We start from the raw sequence: 22,692 nt of genomic DNA, 5'->3' as shown, positions 1-22,692 counted from the left end.
CAGAATTGCTGTGGGACTCCCTGGGGTGGGCGCTTTGCAGAATCACTCCCACAAGAGGTGGATCAGGGCCACAGTCCCATCTGAGGGGCCTGGGAAGCTCTTTCGTATCTCTAGGGCACGGTGTGTGGTGTGTTGGAGACTAATTCTCAAGGGATCTAGTCTGCTTCTGTGCCCTTACAATCTGGTTTGCCCCGATCTCACCTGCCATGCCCTGAGCCCCGTATCTCTGCTGAGTTCTCTTCAGTCCTTTGTGCCCTTCCTCAACCAGGCAAGGCAGCTCGCACCTGTAATCCCAGCTTGGGACACAGAAGCAAGAGAACAGGAGTTCAAGGTCACCTTTGGCAACAAAGTGAATTGGAGGCTAGCCTGGGCTACATGAGAGCTTGTTTGGAAAAAAAAACAAACAAACCCAAAACAAGGCTAGTTGTGGTGGCACAAGCCTGCGCACTCCGGAGGCAGAGGTGGATGGATCTCTATGAATTGGAGGCTAACCTGGTCTACATTGTGAGTTCCAGGCCAGCCAAGGGTATACAGTGAGACTCTGTCTCAACAACAACAAAGGACAATAATGAAATAAACCCAGTGTGTCAGATGGTAATAAGTCACTGGAGGGAAAGGAAGCAGGGACAAGGGAGGCGAGAGCTGACATTTTAAGTAGAGGGGTCATGATGTCTGAACAAGTCCCGATGGAAGTGATAGTAGGAAGCAAGTTGTCACTGGTACTGAATCCAGTATAAAAGTCTTGATCGGGCTGGGCATGGTAACACACGCTGGATCGATGTGAGTTCAAGGCCAGCCTGGTCTATAAATCAAAGACAGCCAGGGCTACACAGAAAAACCCTGTCTTTTTTGTTTTGTTTTGATTTTGTTTTTCGAGACAGGGTTTCTCTGTGTAGCCTTGGCTGTCCTGGACTCAATTTGTAGACCAAGCTGGCCTCAAACTCACAGCAATCCACCTGCCTCTGCCTCCGGAGTACTAGGATTAAAGGCATATGCCACCACACCGAGCCAAGATACCCTGTCTTGAGGGGAAAAAAAAAAAAAAAAAGGTCTTGAGCAGGGAGCCAAGGACACCTGTTCGAAGACTAGTGAGGCCAATGAGGCTGTAGCACAGGGAACTGGGGGGAATGCTGAGAGCAGGGACAGGATGCGGTGACTGGACTGTTGGCGCAGAGGAAGTATGAAGTCACACACTCCGTATTAAGTGACAGAGGAAACATCAGGCTCCAACATGAGTTAATGGCTCTTGGGATTTCCCCGCCCTCACTGTAGCAGGTATAGTGCTATGATTATACTATAATTGAGAGCTCAGAGGCTGGGAGAGGCAGCGTGACTCTTACTAGCTTATCCAGCTTGCAGGCGACGGGACGATGCATCCCCAGACCAGCCCAATCCTGAGGACAAGCCCTGAGCTGCCATGGCACCGAATTTCAAACAGAACAGATCGTCTGGCAGCACTGATGGGCTTTCCAGGCTGGGCTGGACTGGGCTAGGCTGAGCAGTGGGGTGTCCACCTTTCCTAGCCCTGTCTTCATAGGTCCTGCGATTTGGACTGTAGAAGGGTGACAGGATTAGATGTCCGCGAAGGTGGACACTCCTGTGGCCTCTGTATCAGGAGCGAGACTTCCCTAGCACAGGGGCTGGAGGAGGCGGGGCCCCTCGCAGTGCCCTCACCACTAAGCTCCCTCCAACATAGAGGCCAAGTCAGAGCTGTGGTCCAAACTAATGGAGCTGACAAGGGGAAGCAGGCTGCCCACTGAGTGGAGGGGCTTCTCTTGTTCTGTTTCCCTGGTAGACAGGGATGGAGAAGATTGACATCTGGAAAGATCTGGACTGGAGACCTGGAGTAAAATCTTTCCGGGACTCTCACTTGGAGCAAAACTAACATTTGAAAACTGTTTCACATAAGTTTTGGAAATTTTTTTTTCTGTTTGTTTTGTTTTGTTTTGAACTTGGGGCCTTTCTATGTAGTACTTGTTGCCACGGAACTTGCTCTGTAGACCAGGCTGGTCTTGAACTTACAGAGTTTCATCTGCCTCTGCCTCCTGAGTGCTGTGATTAAAGGTGTTTACCACCATGCCTTGTTCAAAAGTTTTCCCAAATTCAACTTTTCTTTTTTAAAAACATTTTTTTGAGGCACTGAAGATGGACTTTAGGGCCTTGTCATAGCTATAGCCACAGCTTCCTTTTCTTTACCTTTTTTTTTTCCCCCTGAGACAGGGTTTCTCTGTGTAGCCTTGCTTTGTAGACTAGGCTGGCCTCAAACTTACACCGATCCTCCTGCCTCTGAGTGCTTGAATTACAGGCATGCGCCACCATGCCCAGCTTTACATATTTTTTTTACATTTTTAAAATATTTTTTATATTTTATATTTTTTTATATTTTGTATTTTTTTACATATGTTTAATTTATTTTTGCTTTTGTGGGCACACGTGCCATGGTGCACATGTGGAAGTCAAAGGACAATTTGCAGGAGTTGGTTCTCTCCACCATGGGGGGAAGGATGGGGCGGATGTCTCTGTGACTAATATGACCAGCAGAGCGAAGATCAAGGGACACAAGAAGGTAGTTTGTTCAACACCACCAAGTGGCCAAGGTTGGCTCAAACTCTGGGAGTCTGACCCTGAATATCTTATTTGGGGCATTTAAAAAAAATTATTTATTTGCGAGGTGTGATGGCGCATGTGTTTAATCCCAGAACTCAGGAGGCAGAGGCAGATGGATCACTGTGAGTTTGAGGCCAACCTGGTCTACAAAGTGAGTTCAGGACAGCCAAGGCTACAGAGAAACTCTGTCTCAAAAGAAAAAAAAAATGGGCTCACAATAATGGTCTGGGGGAAGATCCCATGTCTCAGCCACACATATATCAAAAAATGTCACCAGGCTATTAAGCACATCCTCTTCCAGCCTTCTAGGTACACTATGCAGCCCTTCCTTTGAAGGAACAAGCCCGTGTGTTTAACATTCCTGGTTCCCTTGGTGTTTTTCTGTGAGTACAAGGACCTCCATGCTCCTACACCTTCCTGGGATTGAACTCAAGTCATCAGACTTGGCTGCAAGTACTCTTCCCTGCCCAGTTATCTGGCTGCCCCTTCCTTTTAAAAATAGCTGATTGTCTGTCTGTCTATCTATCTAATCTATCAATCTACCTTCTGGTGTTTATGTGTCTCTGTGTGGGGACATGCCTGCGTGTGAAAATGGAGACCAAAGAAGGAATGAATCAATGAGGTTTTAAAAAAAAGTTTATTATTATTATTGTTGTTGTTGTTATTGTTATTATTATTATTGGGGTTTTTTTTCAAGACAGGGTTTCTCTGTGTAGTCTTGTAGACCAGGCTGGCCTCAAACTCAGAGCGATCTGCCTGCCTCTGCCTCCTGAGTGCTGGATTACAGGCGTGTCCTGTCACGCCCGTCTCAGGGTTTCTCTTTGTAATAGCCTTGGCTGTCCCACAACTCACTTTGTAGGCCAGGCTGGCCTATGAACTTAACAGAGATTTGCTGCTTCTGCCTCCCTGGGATTAAAGGCCTATACGACCACACCCAGCTTAAATCTTAAATTTAGTAGTCAAACTTTACTGCATTTTTTCTTTCTTACCCACCCTCCTACCTACTGGTGCCTTGAATGTTTACCTGGCTGTGGAGACCAGGCTGTTCCCTGCTCTAAGTTACTCCACATTGTGTGAAACAGTGGCCTGCCAACTATGCCTTGCCCTAGATGACTCCATGTTATACAACAGCTGGCTGCTTAGTGAATGTAAACACAGAGTCAGAATGACTCTAGATTTTTCTGTTTGTGCGTGTAGATATCACCACCTGTCTAGGCAGCAGCCATGATACACAGACTGATAAACATCTTATTCCTGCAAGTAAAAAGTTACAACCTGGGGCTGGAGAGATGGCTCAGAGGTTAAGAGCACTGACTGCTCTTCCAGAGGTCCTGAGTTCAATTTCTAGCAACGACTGTGGCTCATAAACATCAATAATGTCATCTGATGCCCTTTTCTGGCCTGCAGGTGTACATGCAGGCACAATGCTGTATACATAATAAATATGTAACTTTTTTTTTGAGACAGGGTCTTTCTGTGTTAGCCTTGGCTGCCCTGGATTCGCCTTGTAGACCAGGCTGGCCTCGAACTCACAGTGATCTGCCTGCCTCTGCCTCCCAAGTGCTGGGATTAAAGGCATGCACCACCACGCCTGGCAATAAATAAATCTTTAAAAAAAGAAGTTACGGGCTGGAGAGATGACTCAGAGGTTAATGTCACTGACTGTTCTTCCAGAGGTCCTGAGTTCAATTCTCAGCACTCACATGGTGGCTCACAACCATCTATAATGAGATCTGGTGTTCTCTTCTGGTCTGCAGGCATACATGCAGACAGAGTACTGTATACATAATAAACAAATCTTTTTTAAAAAGTGAGAACTTATCACCTTATACACGTAGAGTGGGAACAGGTAGGCACATGACATCTAAAAACCATATCAGAAAGAAACTCCAGGTCTGAGAAGTTTTTTGCTGTTGTAGTTCTGAGACAGGGTCTCACTATGCAACTTTGTCTGGTCTGGAAATAGGTGACCTCAAATTCAGAGATCCTCCTGCCTCTGCTTCCACAGTGCTGAAATAGAAGGCATGTGCTACCATGCCCAGCCCCTTGAGAGCTTCTCAGAATAGACTAGACCAAAGAAGGGTACCACACCCTCACCTGGGTCCCCTAAGAAGAACACCTAACACCACAAAGGTAACAGCTCCACCAACCTGTCCCTCAGTGACCAGTCACCTACTCATGGAGTGCACGTGTCAAGGAGCCAACAGAATTCACTGTCCTCAAGGCTTTAGCTCCGCACGATTCCCTCTGCCTAACTTGACCTATTCAAATAGCCGTTCTCGGTCCATCCATATCCAAGATGGTGCTACGCCTCTGCAGCTGGATTCCAAGAGCCTTTAGCAGCTCTCCAGCCGTGTTCACTGACATCATATATAACAAAGTAACTCACCAGATGCTCCTCCCCTCCCAGCAAGGCTTCTTTGAACTCTGTAGCCTACATAGTATACTGTGTGTGCATATGTATTTATGCATATACACACATATTTACATGTATGAAGGTAAGAGACCTGGAAGTAACATCAGTAATTAAGATTGGACTGTCGGGGCTGGAGAGATGGCTCAGTGGTTAAGAGAGCCACCTGCTCTTCCAAAGGTCCTGAGTTCAATTCCCAGCAACCACATGGTGGCTCACAGCCATCTATAATGTGATCTGATGCCCTCTTCCGCACATAAAGTACTCATATGCAATAAATAAAATAAATAAATCTTTAAAAAATAAGATTGGACTGTGGGGCTGGAGCTATAATTGAGATGGGACAGATGCTTGCCCAGCATGCATGCATGTATGCCTGGGTTCAACCCCCACCATTGTATAAAGAAAACACGATGGTACAATCCATACTTCCAGAGTGGGGGCAGGATCAGCTGAAGTTCAAAGCCGTCTTCAGATACGCAGTGATCTGGAGGCTAGCCTGGGTTACATGAGACCCTTCTTGTAACAGGCCCCCAGACTTTAGCACAACTGACTCCATGAAGGTAGTACCATTTAGGCTGTAAAACTCAGCACGCAGACAGCACCACCTGCCAAAAGTAATCCAGCAAAGTCCATAGTTCTGGGAAAGTCTCTAAATGTACTAACCTTGCTTTTTAGCTTCTGTAATTCTGCTCCTGGCTAACTGTTCTTATTAATTGAAGCATATCAGTCCAGAATGTGGTTTTGTTGTTATTTGTTTTATTTATCTTTATTTTATGTGTATTTATGTGCCTGCATGTATGTCTATGTAAGGGTGTCAGATCTTGGAGTTATAGATAGTTGTGAACTGTCATATAAGTGCTGGGATTTGAACCTGGGTCCTCTGGAAGAATCCTCAGTGCTCCCAACTGCTGAGCCATCTCTCCAGCTCCCAGAACATGGTTTGTTGTTGGTCGTTTTTTGTTTGTTTGTTTGTTTTGTTTTGTTCGAGACAGGGTTTCTCTGTGTAGCCTTGCCTGTCTGAGACTGGTTTTGTACTGTCCTTGAGCTCACGGCGATCACCCTGACTCTGCCTCTCAGAGTGCCAGGACTAAAGGCATGTGCTGCTATGCTCAGCCTGTGAGCAACTACTTTTTGTCTTGGGAACTTCACAGTCCTTATGTTAAATTAACCTAGGCATTTCTAATGTAAAGGAAAGTAAAGGAACCAATTCTATGCCAAGAAAGGTAAAATAATATCAGATATGTATCCACTTTTTGTATCTCTCCTCAAAACATTAAAAAAAAAATATATTTTTTTATAGGCTAGAGAGATGGCTCAGAGATTAAGAGCACTGGCCATTCTTCAAAGGTCCTGAGTTCAATTCCTAGCAACCACATAGTGAGATCTGGTGCCCTCTTTTGGTGTGCTGACACACATGCAGGCAAAATAAATCTTTTTTGTTTGTTTTTTCTTTTCTTTCTTTCTTCTTCTTCTTTCTTTCTTTCTTCCAGACAGGGTTTCTCTGTACAATAGCCCTGGATGTCCTGGACTCCCTTTGTAGATCATGCTGGCCTCAAGCTCACAGAGATCCACCTGTCTCTGCCTCCTGACTGTTCAATAAATAAGTCTTTAAAAGTTTATTTTTAATTAAGAGAGAGAGAGAGAGAGAGAGAGAGAGAGAGAGAGAGAGAGAGAGAATGAATATGACTGTAAATGCCTCAGGAGACCCAAGCTGTTGATTGGCCATGGAGCTACTAGAGTTCCAGGCGGTTGTAAGCCATCTGACATGGGTGCTGGGAATCGAACTTGTGTCCTCTGGGAGGACCATATACACTCTTAACCCATCAGTCCAAAAACACTCCTCCACATGCCAGTCTCTCAGTTTACTGTCCCTGAAGATTTAGGGACAAACAGTCTCAAGCCTAGACATGCAGTTAAGAAACCTCAGGACACAGCCAGATCCTAATTAGTGTTGGAGTATGGACAAGTTGGCCAGCCCAGGAGAGGTGATGGAAGGTTCTTGAATCTTACAAAACATGCAGTTCAGGTCAGGTGCATGTTGGGAGGATTCCACAGAAAGCACAGTGGAAAAAAGGTCACTTTGGGCCTTCACTGCAGAAAGTAAGAAAGGACGGCCTCTGGTGGTCAGGCCTGAGAATTGCGTCTTTTCCTTTTCTTTTCTTTTTTTCTTTCTAACCCTGACTTTCTCCCTCCCTCCCTCCCTCTCTCTCTCTGATACGGCCAGGCTACATAGGACGAACCCAGGATTATCCCCAGACTACCCAGTGATGGGAATACATCATCGACTTGTTTGTTTTGTTTTTTTCGAGACAGGTTTTCTCTGTAGCCCTGGCTGTCCTGGATTCGCTTTGTAGACCAGGCTGGCCTCGAACTCAGAGATCCGCCTGTCTCTGCCTCCTGAGTGCTGAGACTAAAGGCGTGCGCCACCACGCCCGGCTCATCGACTTCTTTTAGACATATAGTTTATAAAGGCTTCTCAAGGCTGAAGAATTCTGAGAAGGCTGGGCTGCAATCGCATTCCCTCTTAGGACAAACGGAGAGATTGGCCTCAGAGCAGACTGAGGTCATCCAGTAAAACCAGAATAGAATTAAAATTTGAACATGGTTGTGATTCTGAGTGACTCCAGTTCTTTTAAATAGACACTTACGAGCATTCGGAGGAACGAACCATTCTGAGGTCCCCAGGGACCTGGTTCTCAATGGCGCCTTGGGCGGAAGCTTTAAGGCAGCACCAAATAGCAACACCAGAGTCTTCCTTCCGGGATCCTTAAGGCTGTCCCTCCGAAAGATAAAGCTCCGCCCGCTCCGGAGCATCTCGGGAAATGTAGTTCTCTCATTATTAATATTGAAGGGTAAGTGTTATGTAGAACTTCATTTCCCGGAAGGCTGCGCGCTTTGTGGCCTGAGCTAGGCGATGAGCTGAAGGGCCGAAACCTTTACTAGGGTTTTTAAAGTTCTCAGAAGGAAGGTGTGATGGCGGACTGAAGCCTTTGGCTGTTCGGCGGGTTACCTCTCTTGGCGGAATTGGAGGAAGAGAGTCTGGAGCGCTCCAAGAGGCTCCACTTCCGGTCGGCGGGCAAAAACCTAGAGCGCTTCTCCTTTAATTGCGGTGGGCGGGACGCGGCGACGCCACCGGCGTTGCTATTGGCGGCGACTAGGGGCGCGGAAACTGAACTGGCACAACTGCCGCAGGAGCTGTCTCGGGCTTTTGGGGCGCAGCTGGTCCTGCCAGCCCCTCCATGGCCGCTCCCAACCTGGTAAGTCCCTGGAGAGTGAGCGCCTGGCTGGTTGGAACAATGGCCGCGTGAGGGGCGGGTGGTGGCGCGGGGTTCTGGAGTGGCCTCCCCATTTAAGGTTACAGGGTGGGTCCCGGCGTTGACCCAGTGCTCCAAGTGCTAGGCTAGGTGCTGGACCATCCGGGCGAACAAACAAGCCCCTGCCTCTGGAATGCACCGCTTATTGAGGAAGACACAAGCAAGTCCCGACCTTTGTCGCCTGGGACCAGGATGAGGCTCGTCAGCCTTTTCTCTTCTGAGTAGCAGACCATTGGCATGGCAGAGGCCTGCAGTGTGACTTGGGCTCTGCTCTGACCTCTCCCCCAGGCCAGAAAAAGGACTCCAAATTGGTCTTGTTTGTTTGTTTTTGTTTATTTGTTTATTTGTTTTTCGAGGCAGAGTTTCTCCTTGTAGCCTTGGCTGTCCTGGACTGGTAGATCAGGCTGGCCTCGAACTCAACAGCCGTCCACCTACCTCTGCCCCCCCCCCCCGCGCCCCCCAGTCCTGGGGTTAAAGGCATTGGCCACCACCTCCCGGCCCTCCAAACTGGTGTTACAAATAAGCATTTGCATCCTCGGGGCCTGGTGCTCTGGACAGAGAGCCCCTGGTGCACCCCAAGACTTGGGTAGAAAGAGGACCCAGACTTTTGGCTGTCGATCTGATATTCTGTTTACATTTATCCCTGCATAGTTTTTAGGGGAGAGGAGGCCCACATGCACACTGCTTAGGAAAGAGGGCATTGGAAGGGTGGGGGGGGGGGGAAGCGGCGGCTCTCATTGATCAGGGCTGGACCTGAACGGGCTTCTGCCCACTGAGCCTAGAACGGACACTGCCTCACCCTTATATTTCCTCAGGAGAGGCTCAGGTGAGGAGTTAGCAGGAGCACTTGCTGCTTAGTTGGAGCCCTCCCCCTGAGCTACCATTCTATCTGTTAAAAGGCGTGGTCCTGCAGGTGTGTTGGGGGCGGAGCCTAGCACTGGGCCTTGCCTTTGTTTTAGGTACAGCTTTGTAGAGTAGCAATGGCTTTGCTGTGCCGTAGGAATGTCCTTACCCAAGCTGGGTTCCTTGGAGTTCCCAATATGTTTTTGTTTTTGTTCTTACAGTGTTTTGAGGTGGAGGGAGGTAACTTAATATGATAGGGTATAATTCCCGAAGTCTTGTGTATAGCCTTGGCTATCTTGGAACTTTCTGTGTAGACCAGGACTTGAACTCACAGAGATCTGCTTGCCTCTGCTTCTCGAGTGCTGGCATTAAAGACATGCGCCACCACAGTCAGCCCACATTTGGTTTATTTGTTGTGGACTTATGATTCTTCTGTTTGTTCATGGACATGTGTTTGTGATTTGCACATCCTTCCTTGCCGTGCCTATTTGTTCTAATAGTTTTCAGTGGATTCGCTAGGGTTTTCTGTGTATAAGACGATGGATGATTTGAATGCATTAACATTTCCTGGTTGAAAGAAGAGTCTTGGTCCCAGGACGCCTCTTCTTCTGGCTTTAGCCATTTGCCCCTGTTCTTCCCCAGGAGGACCCCTCACTGGAGAGGCATTTTAAAGGCCACCGAGATGCAGTTACCTGTGTGGACTTCAGCCTCAACACGAAGCAGCTGGGTAAGAGAAGGCATCTGTCTTGTCTCAGACTCTAGATTCTGTGGGTTTGTGTGTGTGTGTGTGTGTGTGTGTGTGTGTGTGTGTGTGTGTGTGTGTTTGTTTTTCAAGACAGGGTCTCTCTGTGTGTAGCCTTGGCTATTTGGATTCTCTTTGTAAACCAGGCTGGCCTCAAACTCACAGAGATCTACTTGCCTCTGCCTCTGCCTCCTGAATGCTGGGATTAAATGCCTCCATGCCTGCCAGGCTCTAGATTCTAAACTGAGAAGGCTGAGTTTCTCACTGGGAGGTGTAGTATGGGAACCCCAGTGTCCAGCAAAGGCATGCTGCTGCTTTGCCTAGCCCTTTGTCCTGCTTCTACTGGCCAGCCTTCTGGACACTCGGCTCACTAGGCGCCATAGGCTCCGTTATGAGGAGAGTATAATGCTTAGTGAGGTTAGGAGCCTTGCCAAGGTCATCAGCACTTATTTATTTATTTTTCCTTTTATTGGAAATTGATTCTTTTCTCACAATATGGTTCGTGATGTGGTTACATTTCTCCCCCCTCTGCTCCTCCCAGCTCCTTCCCACCTCCCCTCCCATCTGGATCCACTCCTTTTCTGTCTCTCATTAGAAAAATAAACAGGCTTCTGAGGGATAATAATATAACAAAGTAAAATATAATAAGATAAAAACTATCACATCAGATTTGGACAGGACAAGTAAACAGAAAGAAAAGAACCCAAGAGAAGGCACAAGAATCAGAGACCCTGTGCTGGAGAGATGGCTCCGTGGTTGAGAGCACTGGCTGCTCTTCTAGAGGACATGGCCTGGATCTCTTTCATAGCACCCACATGGCAGCTCACAACTATCTGTAACTCTAGTTCCGAGGGATCTGGCACCCTCACACAGATATACATGCAGGAAAAATACCAAATGCACATAAAAGAAAAAGAATCAGAGACCCACTTCTCTGCATACTTAGGAATCCCATAATGACATTAAGTTGGAAGCTATACTATATCCACAGAGGACCCGGGGCAGGCCTGTGCAGGCTCTGTGCGTGCTGCTCATATGGCCTTTAAGAGAGAGAGAAGGGTCTAGGCTTTCCCCCAGTACATCCTGGCCACTTCTTGGGTCTGTTCTGTGGCATGGGCCTCAGACTGGCTGGCTCCTTTTTTGTTACAGAAGCCTACTAGTGGGAAAGATGTTGAGCAAGGTCTGTCTTCCAACTCCACAGCCCTGCCCCTCTCTTGTACACACTGGGGTTCCTGAACAGCTTTTCTAGATGCAGCTTTCTGTTTCCATGGATTAGGTTTTGCCTCTATCTTGTTGAGGTTTCCAGCCAGAGGCTGTTGATGTAGTGGTTTGCTATAAGCAAAGGGGGAACTGAAGCCATTTTTGGTCTGTTCTCTCCTTAGGCTTCTCATTAAATTTCACTCTTTTGTTTTTATTTATTTTATTTTATTTTATTTTGAAACAGGGTTTCTCTGTATAGCCCTGGCTGTCCTGGACTCACTTTGTAGACCAGGCTGGCCTCGAACTCACAGCAATCCGCCTGCATCTGCCTCCCGAGTGCTGGGATTAAAGGCGTGCGACACCACCACCTGGCTATTTATTTACTTACTTTTTTGGTTGTTTGTTTTGTTTTTTTGAGACAGGGTTTTCCTGTGTAGCCTTGGCTGTCCTGGAACTCACTCCCTAGACTATGATGGCCTTGAACTCAGAGATCCACCTGCTGTTGCCTCCCAAGTGCTGAGATTAAGGCATGGGGCCACCATTACCCAGCGTCTGTTTTATTTTTAATTTATTTTTAGATTGTCTTATTTGCTCATGAATGTTTTACCTGCATGTAAAACATGCCCTGAAACTAGCGTTAGAGGCTGTTGTGAACTACTGTGTGGGTCCTTGGAGTTGAGCCCAGATCCTCTAGGAAAGCAGCAAGTAGCTGGGCACGGTGGCGCACGCCTTTAATCCCAGCACTTGGGAGGCAGAGGCAGGTGGATCTTTGTGAGTCCTGGACTTGCTTTGTAGACCAGGCTGGCCTCACTCACAAGAGATCCGCCTACCTCTGCCTCCCAAGTGCTGGGATTAAAGGTTGTGTGCCACCATGCCCGACTTCCTTCTTTCTTCATTCTTTCAGATTTATTTATTTATGTATATGGGTGTTTTGCCTGATTGTACATTTGCACACCAGAGGAGGGCATCTGATCCCATGGGATAATAGTTATTGATGATTGTAAGTTACCATGTGACGGGGCTCGGTGGTACATGCCTGTAATCCGAGCACTCAGGAGGCAGAGGTAGGCAAAGCTTTCAGTTTGAGGCCAGCCTGGTCTACAAAATGAGTCCAGGGCAGCCAAGGCTAACAGAGAGACCCTATCTCAAAAAACAAAAAACAAAAAAACAAAAAAACAAAAAAAAAAAAAAGAAGAAGAAGAATTGAACTAAGGTCTTCTGGAAGAGCAGCCAGTGCTTTTAACTGCTGAGCTATCTCTCCAGCCCCAAGTTGGGTCCTTTCAATAGTAAAAGGCCTTTTGTGTCTGGCTGGCTCCTGAGTGTTGGGAGGACTGTCCCCTGTGCTCTCAGAGTGTCACTGGGGCGGGGGGGTGGGGGGGGCGCATGGGCCCCACAGGCATGAATTTCATTGCTCCCTGGGTTACAGTGCAGAAACGGCATGTGAATGGCCTGCTAGTCCTGTGTTGGCCTGCAGCAAGGAGAAGTGCCACACTGTAGGGCAGCAGTCTTAGGCGGTGTGGGCTCCTGTCAACCGGGGCCTATCATTGCCCTGTTGGGGATGCCTGTAAGGTGGAGCGGGGCCTGTTGCTCTCCTGTGTCCCCAGCAGTGAGGTGGGGGCTCAGGGTTCTTGAGATCTGAGAACAGCCCGTGACCTACTCTCCTCAGCCAGTGGCTCCATGGACTCCTGCCTCATGATCTGGCACATGAAGCCCCAGTCACGTGCCTACCGCTTCACGGGCCACAAGGACGCTGTAATGTGTGTGAATTTCTCCCCATCTGGACACCTGCTTGCCTCAGGCTCCCGAGACAAGACTGTTCGCATCTGGGTGCCGAATGTGTGAGTTACGGACTTTAGGAGACTGACAGCCCTGAGGGACTTGGTTTAGGAGCTGTGTCTCCTTGGGACCTTATCCTGGCTTTGCCACCTCTGAGGTGCCGTCAGAGGCTGGGGCTTCAGATGGGGCTTTCTCCTTAGGTGGGAAGGACTGCTACCAGGTGCTGCTGCTCACGTGAGGGTGGAGGTGGGGGTGGCTCTGTTGGGGAGGCTCTGGATTCTTTGGGGCGCGAGCTTGGGGCAGTCAGGCCTAAAGAGGCAGAGAGAGCTGTGGTGCACTTGTAGGGCCTCATGTTACTCTTCTGAGTCTCCTGAGTCTCGATGTCTGTCCTCACAGCAAAGGTGAGTCAACTGTGTTTCGTGCACACACGGCCACAGTGAGGAGTGTCCACTTCTCCAGTGACGGCCAGTCACTTGTGACAGCCTCTGATGACAAGACAGTCAAGGTGTGGTCAACTCATCGCCAGAGATTCCTGTTTTCCCTCAGCCAGCACATCAACTGGGTCCGCTGTGCCAAGTGAGCATTTCCTGTCTGGAGAAGCTGGGAGGACGGAGGGGTTCTGGGAATCAGAGGAACTCCTAGGTGTCAGCTTGTGCCTTGGGCAAGTTGCTTAGCCCCCCCTTTAGTGTATCCCTAAGTCTTGATTTCCTAATCTATAATGTGTCAACAGCGGGGGTTGCTGCATTGAACCACCTTGAGCTCATGTGTGATACATATTAGTCAGCCATGCCCCTCTCTGCCAGGTGCGCTGAGTCCCCCAAGAGACCAGGCAGCAACAGCAAAGTACTGTCAGTGCCACTGTGCTGTTCTGCCTTGTTCCTGAGGACAGTTCTGCCAGCTGGGTAGCATCATTCTCTTTATGCAGAAAAAGAACCAGCGGAGAACAGACCAATATCTTACCCTGGGGCATGCAGTGGGTCTGTGGCAGAGCTGGGACCCAGGCCCACATTCCTCTGGCACTCACGTTTACCTGCTTTCCTCACAGCTTGACTGAGTTCCAGAACTGCTAGGTAGGGACTTGGTTTGGAGGCTCTGGCTTTAGTGTGGTGGGCAGAGTTGTGGCATGTGCTGCTGGATGACTTGAAGACTTGCACACACAGATGTTCCCACCGTGGCCTTATCAGCTTCTTTCTGTGTTTTAGATTTACTTATTTATTATTTATAGCATTCTGCCTGCATGTGTGCCGGCCCGCCAGAAGAGGGCACTATATCTCATTGTAGATGGTTATGAGCCACCATGTGGTTGCTGGGAATTGAACTTAGGTCCTCTGGAAGAGCAGCCAGTGCTCTTAACCTCTGAGCCATCTCTCCAGCCCCCATCAGCTTCTTTCAACAGAGCTTTCTCATGACACGGCTCTGCTCCAGCAGAGAGGGTTAAGGTGGCCAGGGAACACTAAGAAACCACGAAAGTCAGAGGTTGGGGACCACTGAGCTGTCTTCCGCTGTGGATACTGTGGAGTTACTTATCCCCTAGGACAGAACTGTTCTTTATTCTGGGAGGGACCAGCTCTGAGAGGTGTGTTGGTCAAGGACCTAAGAAATGAGCGGGGAGGGCAAGCCAGTGATATGGAGTATCATGTCCACAGCAGGCCGCTGATGGTGGATCCCGGGACCTCCATGGGTTTTTGTTGGCCCACTGTGTTTTGCTGATGTACTCATGTGGAGCTCCTGACCACCTCCATGCGTCAAGCAGTACCAGCCACGTGTTGCTACAGGCCATATGCCTCCTGGCTATTCTGTGCATTATGCTACTATGTGATTACTGTGGGTGGGCACTGCAGACGACGGATGTCACAGGGAGCCACTTGCCCAGGATCACTCAAGGTATCACATGCAGCCAGAGGTAGTTCCTGGCCCAGGTAGCTGGGTCTAGTGGTGCACACCTATAGTCTCAGGACTTGAGAGGCTGAGGCAGGAGGATTGCCATAGTTCAAGGCCAGCCAGGGCTACCTAGTAGGACCCTATGTCAAAACAACAACACAAAAAGCCCTACATGCCCAAAGAGTTCCTGGATCGGGCAGTAGCATGCTGGAAGAGAAGCCTGTGGAGAGCATGGTGTGGTGTTCACAGTCTATTAGTGTGACTTATACACTGTCCACTTAGGTTCTCCCCTGATGGGCGGCTCATCGTGTCCTCCAGTGATGATAAGACTGTCAAATTGTGGGACAAGACCAGCCGGGAGTGTGTCCACTCATACTGCGAGCATGGCAGGTGAGTCACAATTGTCCTCCATCTGTAGGTGCTACTGTGCCGTGTGTAGGGCAGGCCAGGCGTGATGGCGCATGCCTTTAATCCCAGCACTAGGGAGGCAGAGGCAGGTGGATCACTGTGAGTTTGAATCTAGCCTGGTCTACAAAGTAAGTCCAGGACAACCAAGGCTAAACAGAAAAACCCTGTCTCAAAAAACCAAAAAAAAAAAAAAAAAAAAGAAGAGGAAGAGGAGGAGGAAGAAGAAGAAGAAGAGGAAGTAGCTCTTTAGCTCTTGAGCTCCTCAGCCTTTGGCTTTTGGGGCTTTGAACTAGCAAGCCTTTGGCTTTGGATTTTTGGGTCTTTTCCTTCTGGGCTGTCAGCTGAGCTAGTGAGCCTTTTGGGCCTATTCCATCAAGACGTGAGCTGAGTAGGAAAGTCAACTGGTGCTTTCTCTGCCCCTCTGAGCTAGCACCACAGCAATGACCCTGTGATGATTTACAGATTAAAGCCTCAGGCTCCTGTAGCTGGTGCTGGCTCTTCCTTCTGTGCTGTATGAGACATGGAGAGAGGGAGGAGCCTGCCGCTGAGCAGCTTTTCTAAGTGTCCAAGCAACTGCGCCTTCACTCCTCATCCCTTAACCTGGGGCTCACAGGCAAGGTCCTGCCGGAGTGCCTGAGTAGCGTGGATGTGCACCAAAGGCTCTTGGCCTGGCTTCCTACCCATGCCTGTCTTAGAGCCAGCCCTGGCTGACGTGTTAGTCTGAAGCTAGCTGTCCCCACTTGTACTTACAGATGAGCAGTGGGCTGGGCGTGCTGTTCACACTTGTAGTCTTAGTACTGAGCGAGGGAGGTGGGACAGTCAGCCTGGGCAACGAAGTGAATAGCGAGATGTCTCAGAAAACATAAAGAGCGAAGGGATGGAGGGAGGGCATGGTCCCTGCTGGCCACTGCTGTCGCCTACTTCTTGGTCTTTCTTGGCCACCTCCATGGCATTAGCCTAGCTGGCCCCTCCTCTACCACAGCAGCAGCTCCTGCCTCTACACACTGTACATAAGTAGTCCCCTTGGCCTGACCCCTCTGCACCCTGATGTGGGCTACAATGGGCATGGAAATCCATGCATCGTTAAAGAAGCATGCTCCAGGGTGAGGGAACCATGTGAGCAGACACGTAGGTGTAAGATCCTCTGGGGTCCGTGCTAACCAAGGAAGGCCTCTGACAGTGCATGCCTGTTCCTGTCTTTCTAGCTTTGTCACCTACGTGGACTTCCACCCCAGTGGGACCTGCATTGCTGCCGCTGGCATGGATAACACAGTGAAGGTGTGGGATGTGCGGATTCACCGGCTGCTGCAGCATTATCAGCGTGAGTGTTGAACAGCACGGCAGGCCCACAAGCAGCCATGGTGAGACTGCCAGTGCCAGGCATTCGGGTCATTGCTGTGGTGCTTTGATAGGCCCAAGGACAGCCCTGAGCTGGGAAGGAAGCCTGTGGCTAGTGGCCTCACCAGGATGAAGAGTTGGCGGTGTAGCCATGTTGGCTCAGAATGTGGGTCAGGTGGTACCCTGCTATGGACAGCAGAGTCTCACACACTGCAGCGGGTGGGTTTCTGGCTAGGACTGCCCTAAGGTCTACTTCTTGAGAGCTCCATACTACTCGTTTCTCCTTATGACAGAGATGATTTTCCAGGGTCAAGGAGACATGGCTTCCATAGAGGTCATTGCTGGTAGGACCTCGGCCTAATGCTGTTCTCCACAGGTCTGCCTGAAGCCATGTACCACGGAGAAGGGTTACTTTAGCAGGAGGCTGGGCTCTGGTTCCTGAGGCCTCTGGTCCCTTATTTACCTTGTCATCTTCAGGTGGCTGAGCAGCAGGAGTTGACGCTGGTTTGGGAGCTCAGTCTTTAGCACTCTTTACCCCATATTTCATAAGCCCCTTCTTGGTTGCTTCTCAGATATTAGAGAGCAAACTGAGGCGAGCGGGAGTGGGGAGAAGTTCCTGGTTTGGTACAGGACAGGGTGGAGTGTGGATTCTGCAGACAATTTCAGCATTCTCACCTGTGTGACACTAGGCAGGTCACTTGGCTCCTCTGAACTCTTGAGTCAGTGATAGGATTCATCTTACAGGTGGTAAGACAGGGTTTAAATTAGTTAAGAATGGAGAGTGGCTGGCACAATATGGGGACAGTGACAAAGATGCTGCTGCTGCTGGTTCCAAGTGATTTGTCAAGGCATACAGTACACAGTGCCACCACCAGGTGGCAGGGCTTAGCCACGAGAACTAGGTCTTTCCTATGCAGAACGCCTAGGCATCTGCATTGATGTTCTTTCAGAGGCTTCTAGAACAGAACAGCAGTTGGGTCCTTCCTTCCTGCTGAGAGACTTTTTTTTTCTGTTCTGGGCCAGGCCTAAGTTAAGGGCTAGGGTTGAAGACTGGCCATTGTCTCCACATTGGCAGAGCAAGGATGGTTTGGACAGGGAGAGATGAGACAGAAAAGTGACAAGAGAGTGCAGGAGCCAGGAGTGCAGGCTGTGTGTGTTCTGTGAGGGGTGATAATAGGACCTTGCACACGAGGTGACAGTCTGGGGAGAGAACATGCACAGGTATTGTAGCGAGTGCTTGCTGTGGTTTATGCCACACGAGTGCTTACGGTGGGAAAAGAGGATTTCCAGCTGTCTCTACAAGAGTCCAAGTCTCCCTGATGGACCAGGAACCTGGGCCTAGTATTCATGAGTTAGCAGCACGTACTCATTGCAAGAAACTTGAATGCTACCTAAGGTCCCAAATACCAGTGGTTGGCAACTCTGGGCATGGTGCTCGAAGAGCAAATGGATGAGGAGCCTTTAGGAGGACAAGTATTGCGTGAGAGTCGGCTACAGTGTGGGGTTGATAGACCCTTCACTGGTACATGCATTTCTTTTTTGTTTTTATTTTTGTTTCATTTTTGGGTTTTGGTTTTTTGAGACAGAGTTTCTCTGTGTACCCTTGGCTGTCCTGGACTCCTTTTGTAGCCTTGAACTCATAGAAATCCTCCTGTCTCTGTCTCCCAAGTGCTAGCATTAAAGGTGTGCGCCACCACAACCAGCTTGGTGCATGGATTTCCACGCCCACTGTAGCCCGCATCGGGGTGCAGAGTGGTCAGGCCAAGGGGACTACTTATGTAGAGTGAGCAGAGGCTGAAGCTGCTGCTGTGGTGGCGGTCGGGCCAGCTGTGCCCTGGAGTCTGGGACGAGAAGGACAAATGCCATATTCTAGGCCATTATGACGAGAATGACTAAAAAGAAAAGGTCCGAAGGCAGCCAGAGAGCACCAGGAGATAGACAGCTGGAGGACTGAAGAGCAGAGAGCACCCTGAGATAGACAGCTGGAGGACTGAGGAGCAGAGAGCACCCTGAGATAGACAGCTGGAGGACAGAAGAGCAGAGAGCACCCTGAGATAGACAGCTGGAGGACAGAAGAGCAGAGAGGACCCTGAGATAGACAGCTGGAGGACAGAAGAGCAGAGACCACCCTGAGATAGACAGCTGGAGGACTGAGGAGCAGAGAGCACCCTGAGATAGACAGCTGGAGGACTGAGGAGCAGAGAGCACCCTGAGATAGACAGCTGGAGGACAGAAGAGCAGAGACCACCCTGAGATAGACAGCTGGAGGACTGAGGAGCAGAGAGGACCCTGAGATAGACAGCTGGAGGACAGAAGAGCAGAGAGCACCCTGAGATAGACAGCTGGAGGACAGAGGAGCAGAGAGCACCCTGAGATAGACAGCTGGAGGACAGAAGAGCAGAGAGGACCCTGAGATAGACAGCTGGAGGACAGAAGAGCAGAGAGCACCCTGAGATAGACAGCTGGAGGACAGAGGAGCAGAGAGCACCCTGAGATAGACAGCTGGAGGACAGAGGAGCAGAGAGCACCCTGAGATAGACAGCTGGAGGACAGAAGAGCAGAGAGGACCCTGAGATAGACAGCTGGAGGACAGAAGAGCAGAGAGCACCCTGAGATAGACAGCTGGAGGACAGAGGAGCAGAGAGGACCCTGAGATAGACAGCTGGAGGACAGAAGAGCAGAGAGCACCCTGAGATAGACAGCTGGAGGACAGAGGAGCAGAGAGCACCCTGAGATAGACAGCTGGAGGACAGAAGAGCAGAGAGGACCCTGAGATAGACAGCTGGAGGACAGAAGAGCAGAGAGCACCCTGAGATAGACAGCTGGAGGACTGAGGAGCAGAGAGGACCCTGAGATAGACAGCTGGAGGACAGAAGAGCAGAGAGCACCCTGAGATAGACAGCTGGAGGACAGAAGAGCAGAGAGCACCCTGAGATAGACAGCTGGAGGACAGAGGAGCAGAGAGCACCCTGAGATAGACAGCTGGAGGACAGAAGAGCAGAGAGCACCCTGAGATAGACAGCTGGAGGACAGAAGAGCAGAGAGCACCCTGAGATAGACAGCTGGAGGACAGAGGAGCAGAGAGCACCCTGAGATAGACAGCTGGAGGACAGAGGAGCAGAGAGCACCCTGAGATAGACAGCTGGAGGACTGAGGAGCAGAGCGCACCCTGAGATAGACAGCTGGAGGACTGAGGAGCAGAGAGCACCCTGAGATAGACAGCTGGAGGACTGAGGAGCAGAGAGCACCCTGAGATAGACAGCTGGAGGACTGAGGAGCAGAGAGCACCCTGAGATAGACAGCTGGAGGACAGAAGAGCAGAGAGCACCCTGAGATAGACAGCTGGAGGACTGAGGAGCAGAGAGCCCCCTGAGATAGACAGCTGGAGGACAGAAGAGCAGAGAGCACCCTGAGATAGACAGCTGGAGGACAGAAGAGCAGAGAGCACCCTGAGATAGACAGCTGGAGGACTGAGGAGCAGAGAGGACCCTGAGATAGACAGCTGGAGGACTGAGGAGCAGAGAGCACCCTGAGATAGACAGCTGGAGGACTGAGGAGCAGAGAGCACCCTGAGATAGACAGCTGGAGGACTGAAGAACCAGGAGGAGAATGGAGTCTCAGGTGGAGCGGGCAGGAGGTGGAACAGCACAGAGGAGGCGGAGGAGGGGGCTGTGGGCTTTCCAGGGAGTGAGTGGGCTTGGTCATGGGCAGAAGGACAGCTCAGGGCCAGCAGGGCCAGGAGGTGTGTGGACCGGGGTGTGCGCTGAGACCAAGTTCCGAGTGGACTAGAGTGCTTGCAACCCACAGGTTCCTCTGAAAGCTCTCGGTGGGTGTTTGCTGCCATGCTTGCCCATTGGGATGGAACTCCTCTGCAGGGCTGCAGGGTCATGTTTTTCGGCTGTCCTGGTGTGTGTCGAAGCCTTGTGGGGACTTTGTAACCAGCCTGTAAACACAGCCGGCTTCCCCCTGCACAAGGCTGTGGCACCTGATAGGTGTTCACACAAGAGCAAACTCACCGCTTAGCCTTGGGGGTCACCTTCTGGTGGGGGAAAAGCACCTCTCCTTCTTCTTCCTGAAACTGGGCTCTGGATAAGTGTGCTCAAGTCGAGGGCCTTCCCAGACAGCCTCAGGCTAAGACACTGCTTGGGAGGCTCGTACCTCTTCCTTGTGCCCATAGATCTGTTTTGGAGGCTCTCAGCACTGTGGTAGCAAATCTCTCCTCTCTCCTCCGTTCCAGATTCCTCAGAAACCCAGGTGAAAGTTTTAAGGACACAGAGATTCCAAATGCTTCCCCTGGTGGCTCTGGGTGGTTGCCAGACACTGCTGAGTGGCTCTCTGATTTGAGAATGTGGTTAGTGTTTCTTCAGTGTGCATCCGGCTGCCCCATGGTCATGCTTCCTGCCCTTGGCTGGGCTGTTGGAGTAAAGCTCGCTCTAGCTTTGAGCTACAGCATACAGTCAGCACTGTGTGTCTAAGGCTGGCTGACTGTCCTCCCAGGCAAGGAGTTTCTTAGCTCCCGCCTATCACTGCAAGTTCTGATTTCCTAATTCAGTGGGGAGCTGATGTGTGCTGGAGCCCTGGGAGTGCCAGTTCCCATGGAGGTGGGTTAAGCGCCATATGCTCAGAGCCCACGTTAAGACTGTTTGAACATCTGAGCAGCAGCCCCCGCCGACCCAGAGCCCAGAATGTGCTTAGTGGATTACAGGCATGTTCAGGCCCAGGCACAGGCCTGGGTGACCAGTAAGGCATGGCCACTCCCTGCTTCACCCACAGGCAGTGTGAGGAGGGTGAGGCTTGCCTCCAGTCACGCAGCTGGAAACCAAGTCTAGGTCTTCAGTAGGGGGCATCTGGGAATGTGCCCATTGTGCCCACACTGGGTCCCACACACACTAGTGCTTTATTTACAAACGTCCTGGAAGGGATGGGTTTTCTTGACTGGGCTGTCAGCAGGCTTGGCTTGGTCCTTTCCCACAGTGTGAGTTGAAATTCTTAGTCCTGAGTTCTCTGCTCACTGGTTCCTGAGAATGTCTGTGTACTCCTACCCTACCCAAGAGGTGTTTGTTTAATTTTTTTTAGTTTTGTAGATATGGGTGTTTTGTCTGTATATATGTGTGTGTGCCAAGCATACACTATGCTCAAAGAGGTCAGAAGAGAGCACTGGGCCCCCTGAGACTGCAGTTACAGATTGTGATGAGGGTGTGAACTGGGACTCGAACCAGGGTTCCTCAGAAGAGCAGCTAGTGCTTGAAATCGCTGAGCCATTCCTCCAGCCCCCAGAGTTTTGTGTTTAGTTGATGCTAGGGATTGGACCTAGGAATTCAAGCATGCTCTCACCAAGCCATGCTCCTACTGGTTATAAAGGCTTTTTGCTTTGTTTTGTTTTGTGATTTGTTTGTTTGTTTGTTTGTTTTGAGACAGGGCTTCTCTGTGTAGCCTTGGCCAGCCTAGACTAGCTTTGTAGACCAGGCTGGCCTCCGGCTCACAGCAGTCGTCTGCCTCTGCTTCCCAGGTGCTGGGATTGAAGGCGTACGCCACCACGCCCTGCCTGTTTTGTGATTTTTTAAAAGACAGAGAGAGAGAGAGAGAGAATGAGAATGTGTGTGTGTGTGTGTGTGTGTGTGTGTGTGTGTGTGTGTGTGTGTGTGTCTCACATGCACTGGTGCCTACAGAAGCCAGAATAGCTGCTGGATCACCTGGGCGCTGGGAACTAAACTCAGGTGTTCTATAGGGTTTCTCTGTGTAACAGACCCTGGTTGTCCAGGGCTCGCTTTGTAGACCAGCCTGTCCTCGAAGTCACAGAGATCTGAAGGAATTAATGGCATGTGCCACCACACCTAGCCCTCAGTATACAGTCTTTTTTTTTCCTTTAAGATTTTTTTTATTATTTATACAGTGTTCTGCCTGAATGTATGCCTACTTGCGCAAGAAGGAACCAGATCTCTTTACAGATGGTCATGAGCCACCTTAGGGTTGCTGGGAATTGAACTCAGGACCTTTGGAAGAGCAGACGGTGCTCTTAACCTCTGAGCCATCTCTCTATCCCATTTTTTGTTTCTTGTTTTTGTTTTGTTGGTTTTTTGAGACAGGGTTTCTCTGTGTATCCTTGACTGTCCTGGACCACTTTTGTAGACCAGGCTGGCCTCGAACTCATAGCAATCCATCTGCCT

General features: G+C 50.0%; 1 protein-coding gene across 4 annotated transcripts in view; it reads left to right on the top strand.

Moving 5' to 3' along the window:
* The first annotated feature begins 7,837 nt into the window (after positions 1 to 7,837).
* Positions 7,838 to 22,692, top strand: part of POC1A (POC1 centriolar protein A) — a 74,330-nt gene continuing 59,475 nt past the window's right edge. Inside the window, exons 1-6 of one of the 4 annotated variants that reach the window (XM_084751688.1) lie at positions 7,838 to 8,280; positions 9,823 to 9,907; positions 12,789 to 12,960; positions 13,295 to 13,474; positions 15,098 to 15,169; positions 16,393 to 16,508. In XM_084751688.1, coding sequence (XP_084607814.1) covers positions 8,263 to 8,280; positions 9,823 to 9,907; positions 12,789 to 12,960; positions 13,295 to 13,474; positions 15,098 to 15,169; positions 16,393 to 16,508 — 643 coding nt within the window. In that variant the 5' untranslated portion in view covers positions 7,838 to 8,262. Of the gene's footprint in view, positions 8,281 to 9,822; positions 9,908 to 12,788; positions 12,961 to 13,294; positions 13,475 to 15,061; positions 15,170 to 16,392; positions 16,509 to 22,692 lie in introns of those variants that run through there. The other 3 variants (XM_084751689.1, XM_084751687.1, XM_084751690.1) reach the window with 3 other exon arrangements.

Source organism: Acomys minous (assembly GCF_964271855.1).
Source record: "Acomys minous genome assembly, chromosome: 13".
NCBI classification, from domain to species: Eukaryota; Metazoa; Chordata; class Mammalia; order Rodentia; family Muridae; genus Acomys; species Acomys minous.
Note: the sequence above shows the minus strand (reverse complement) of the source record. Positions and strands in the feature narration are given on the sequence as shown.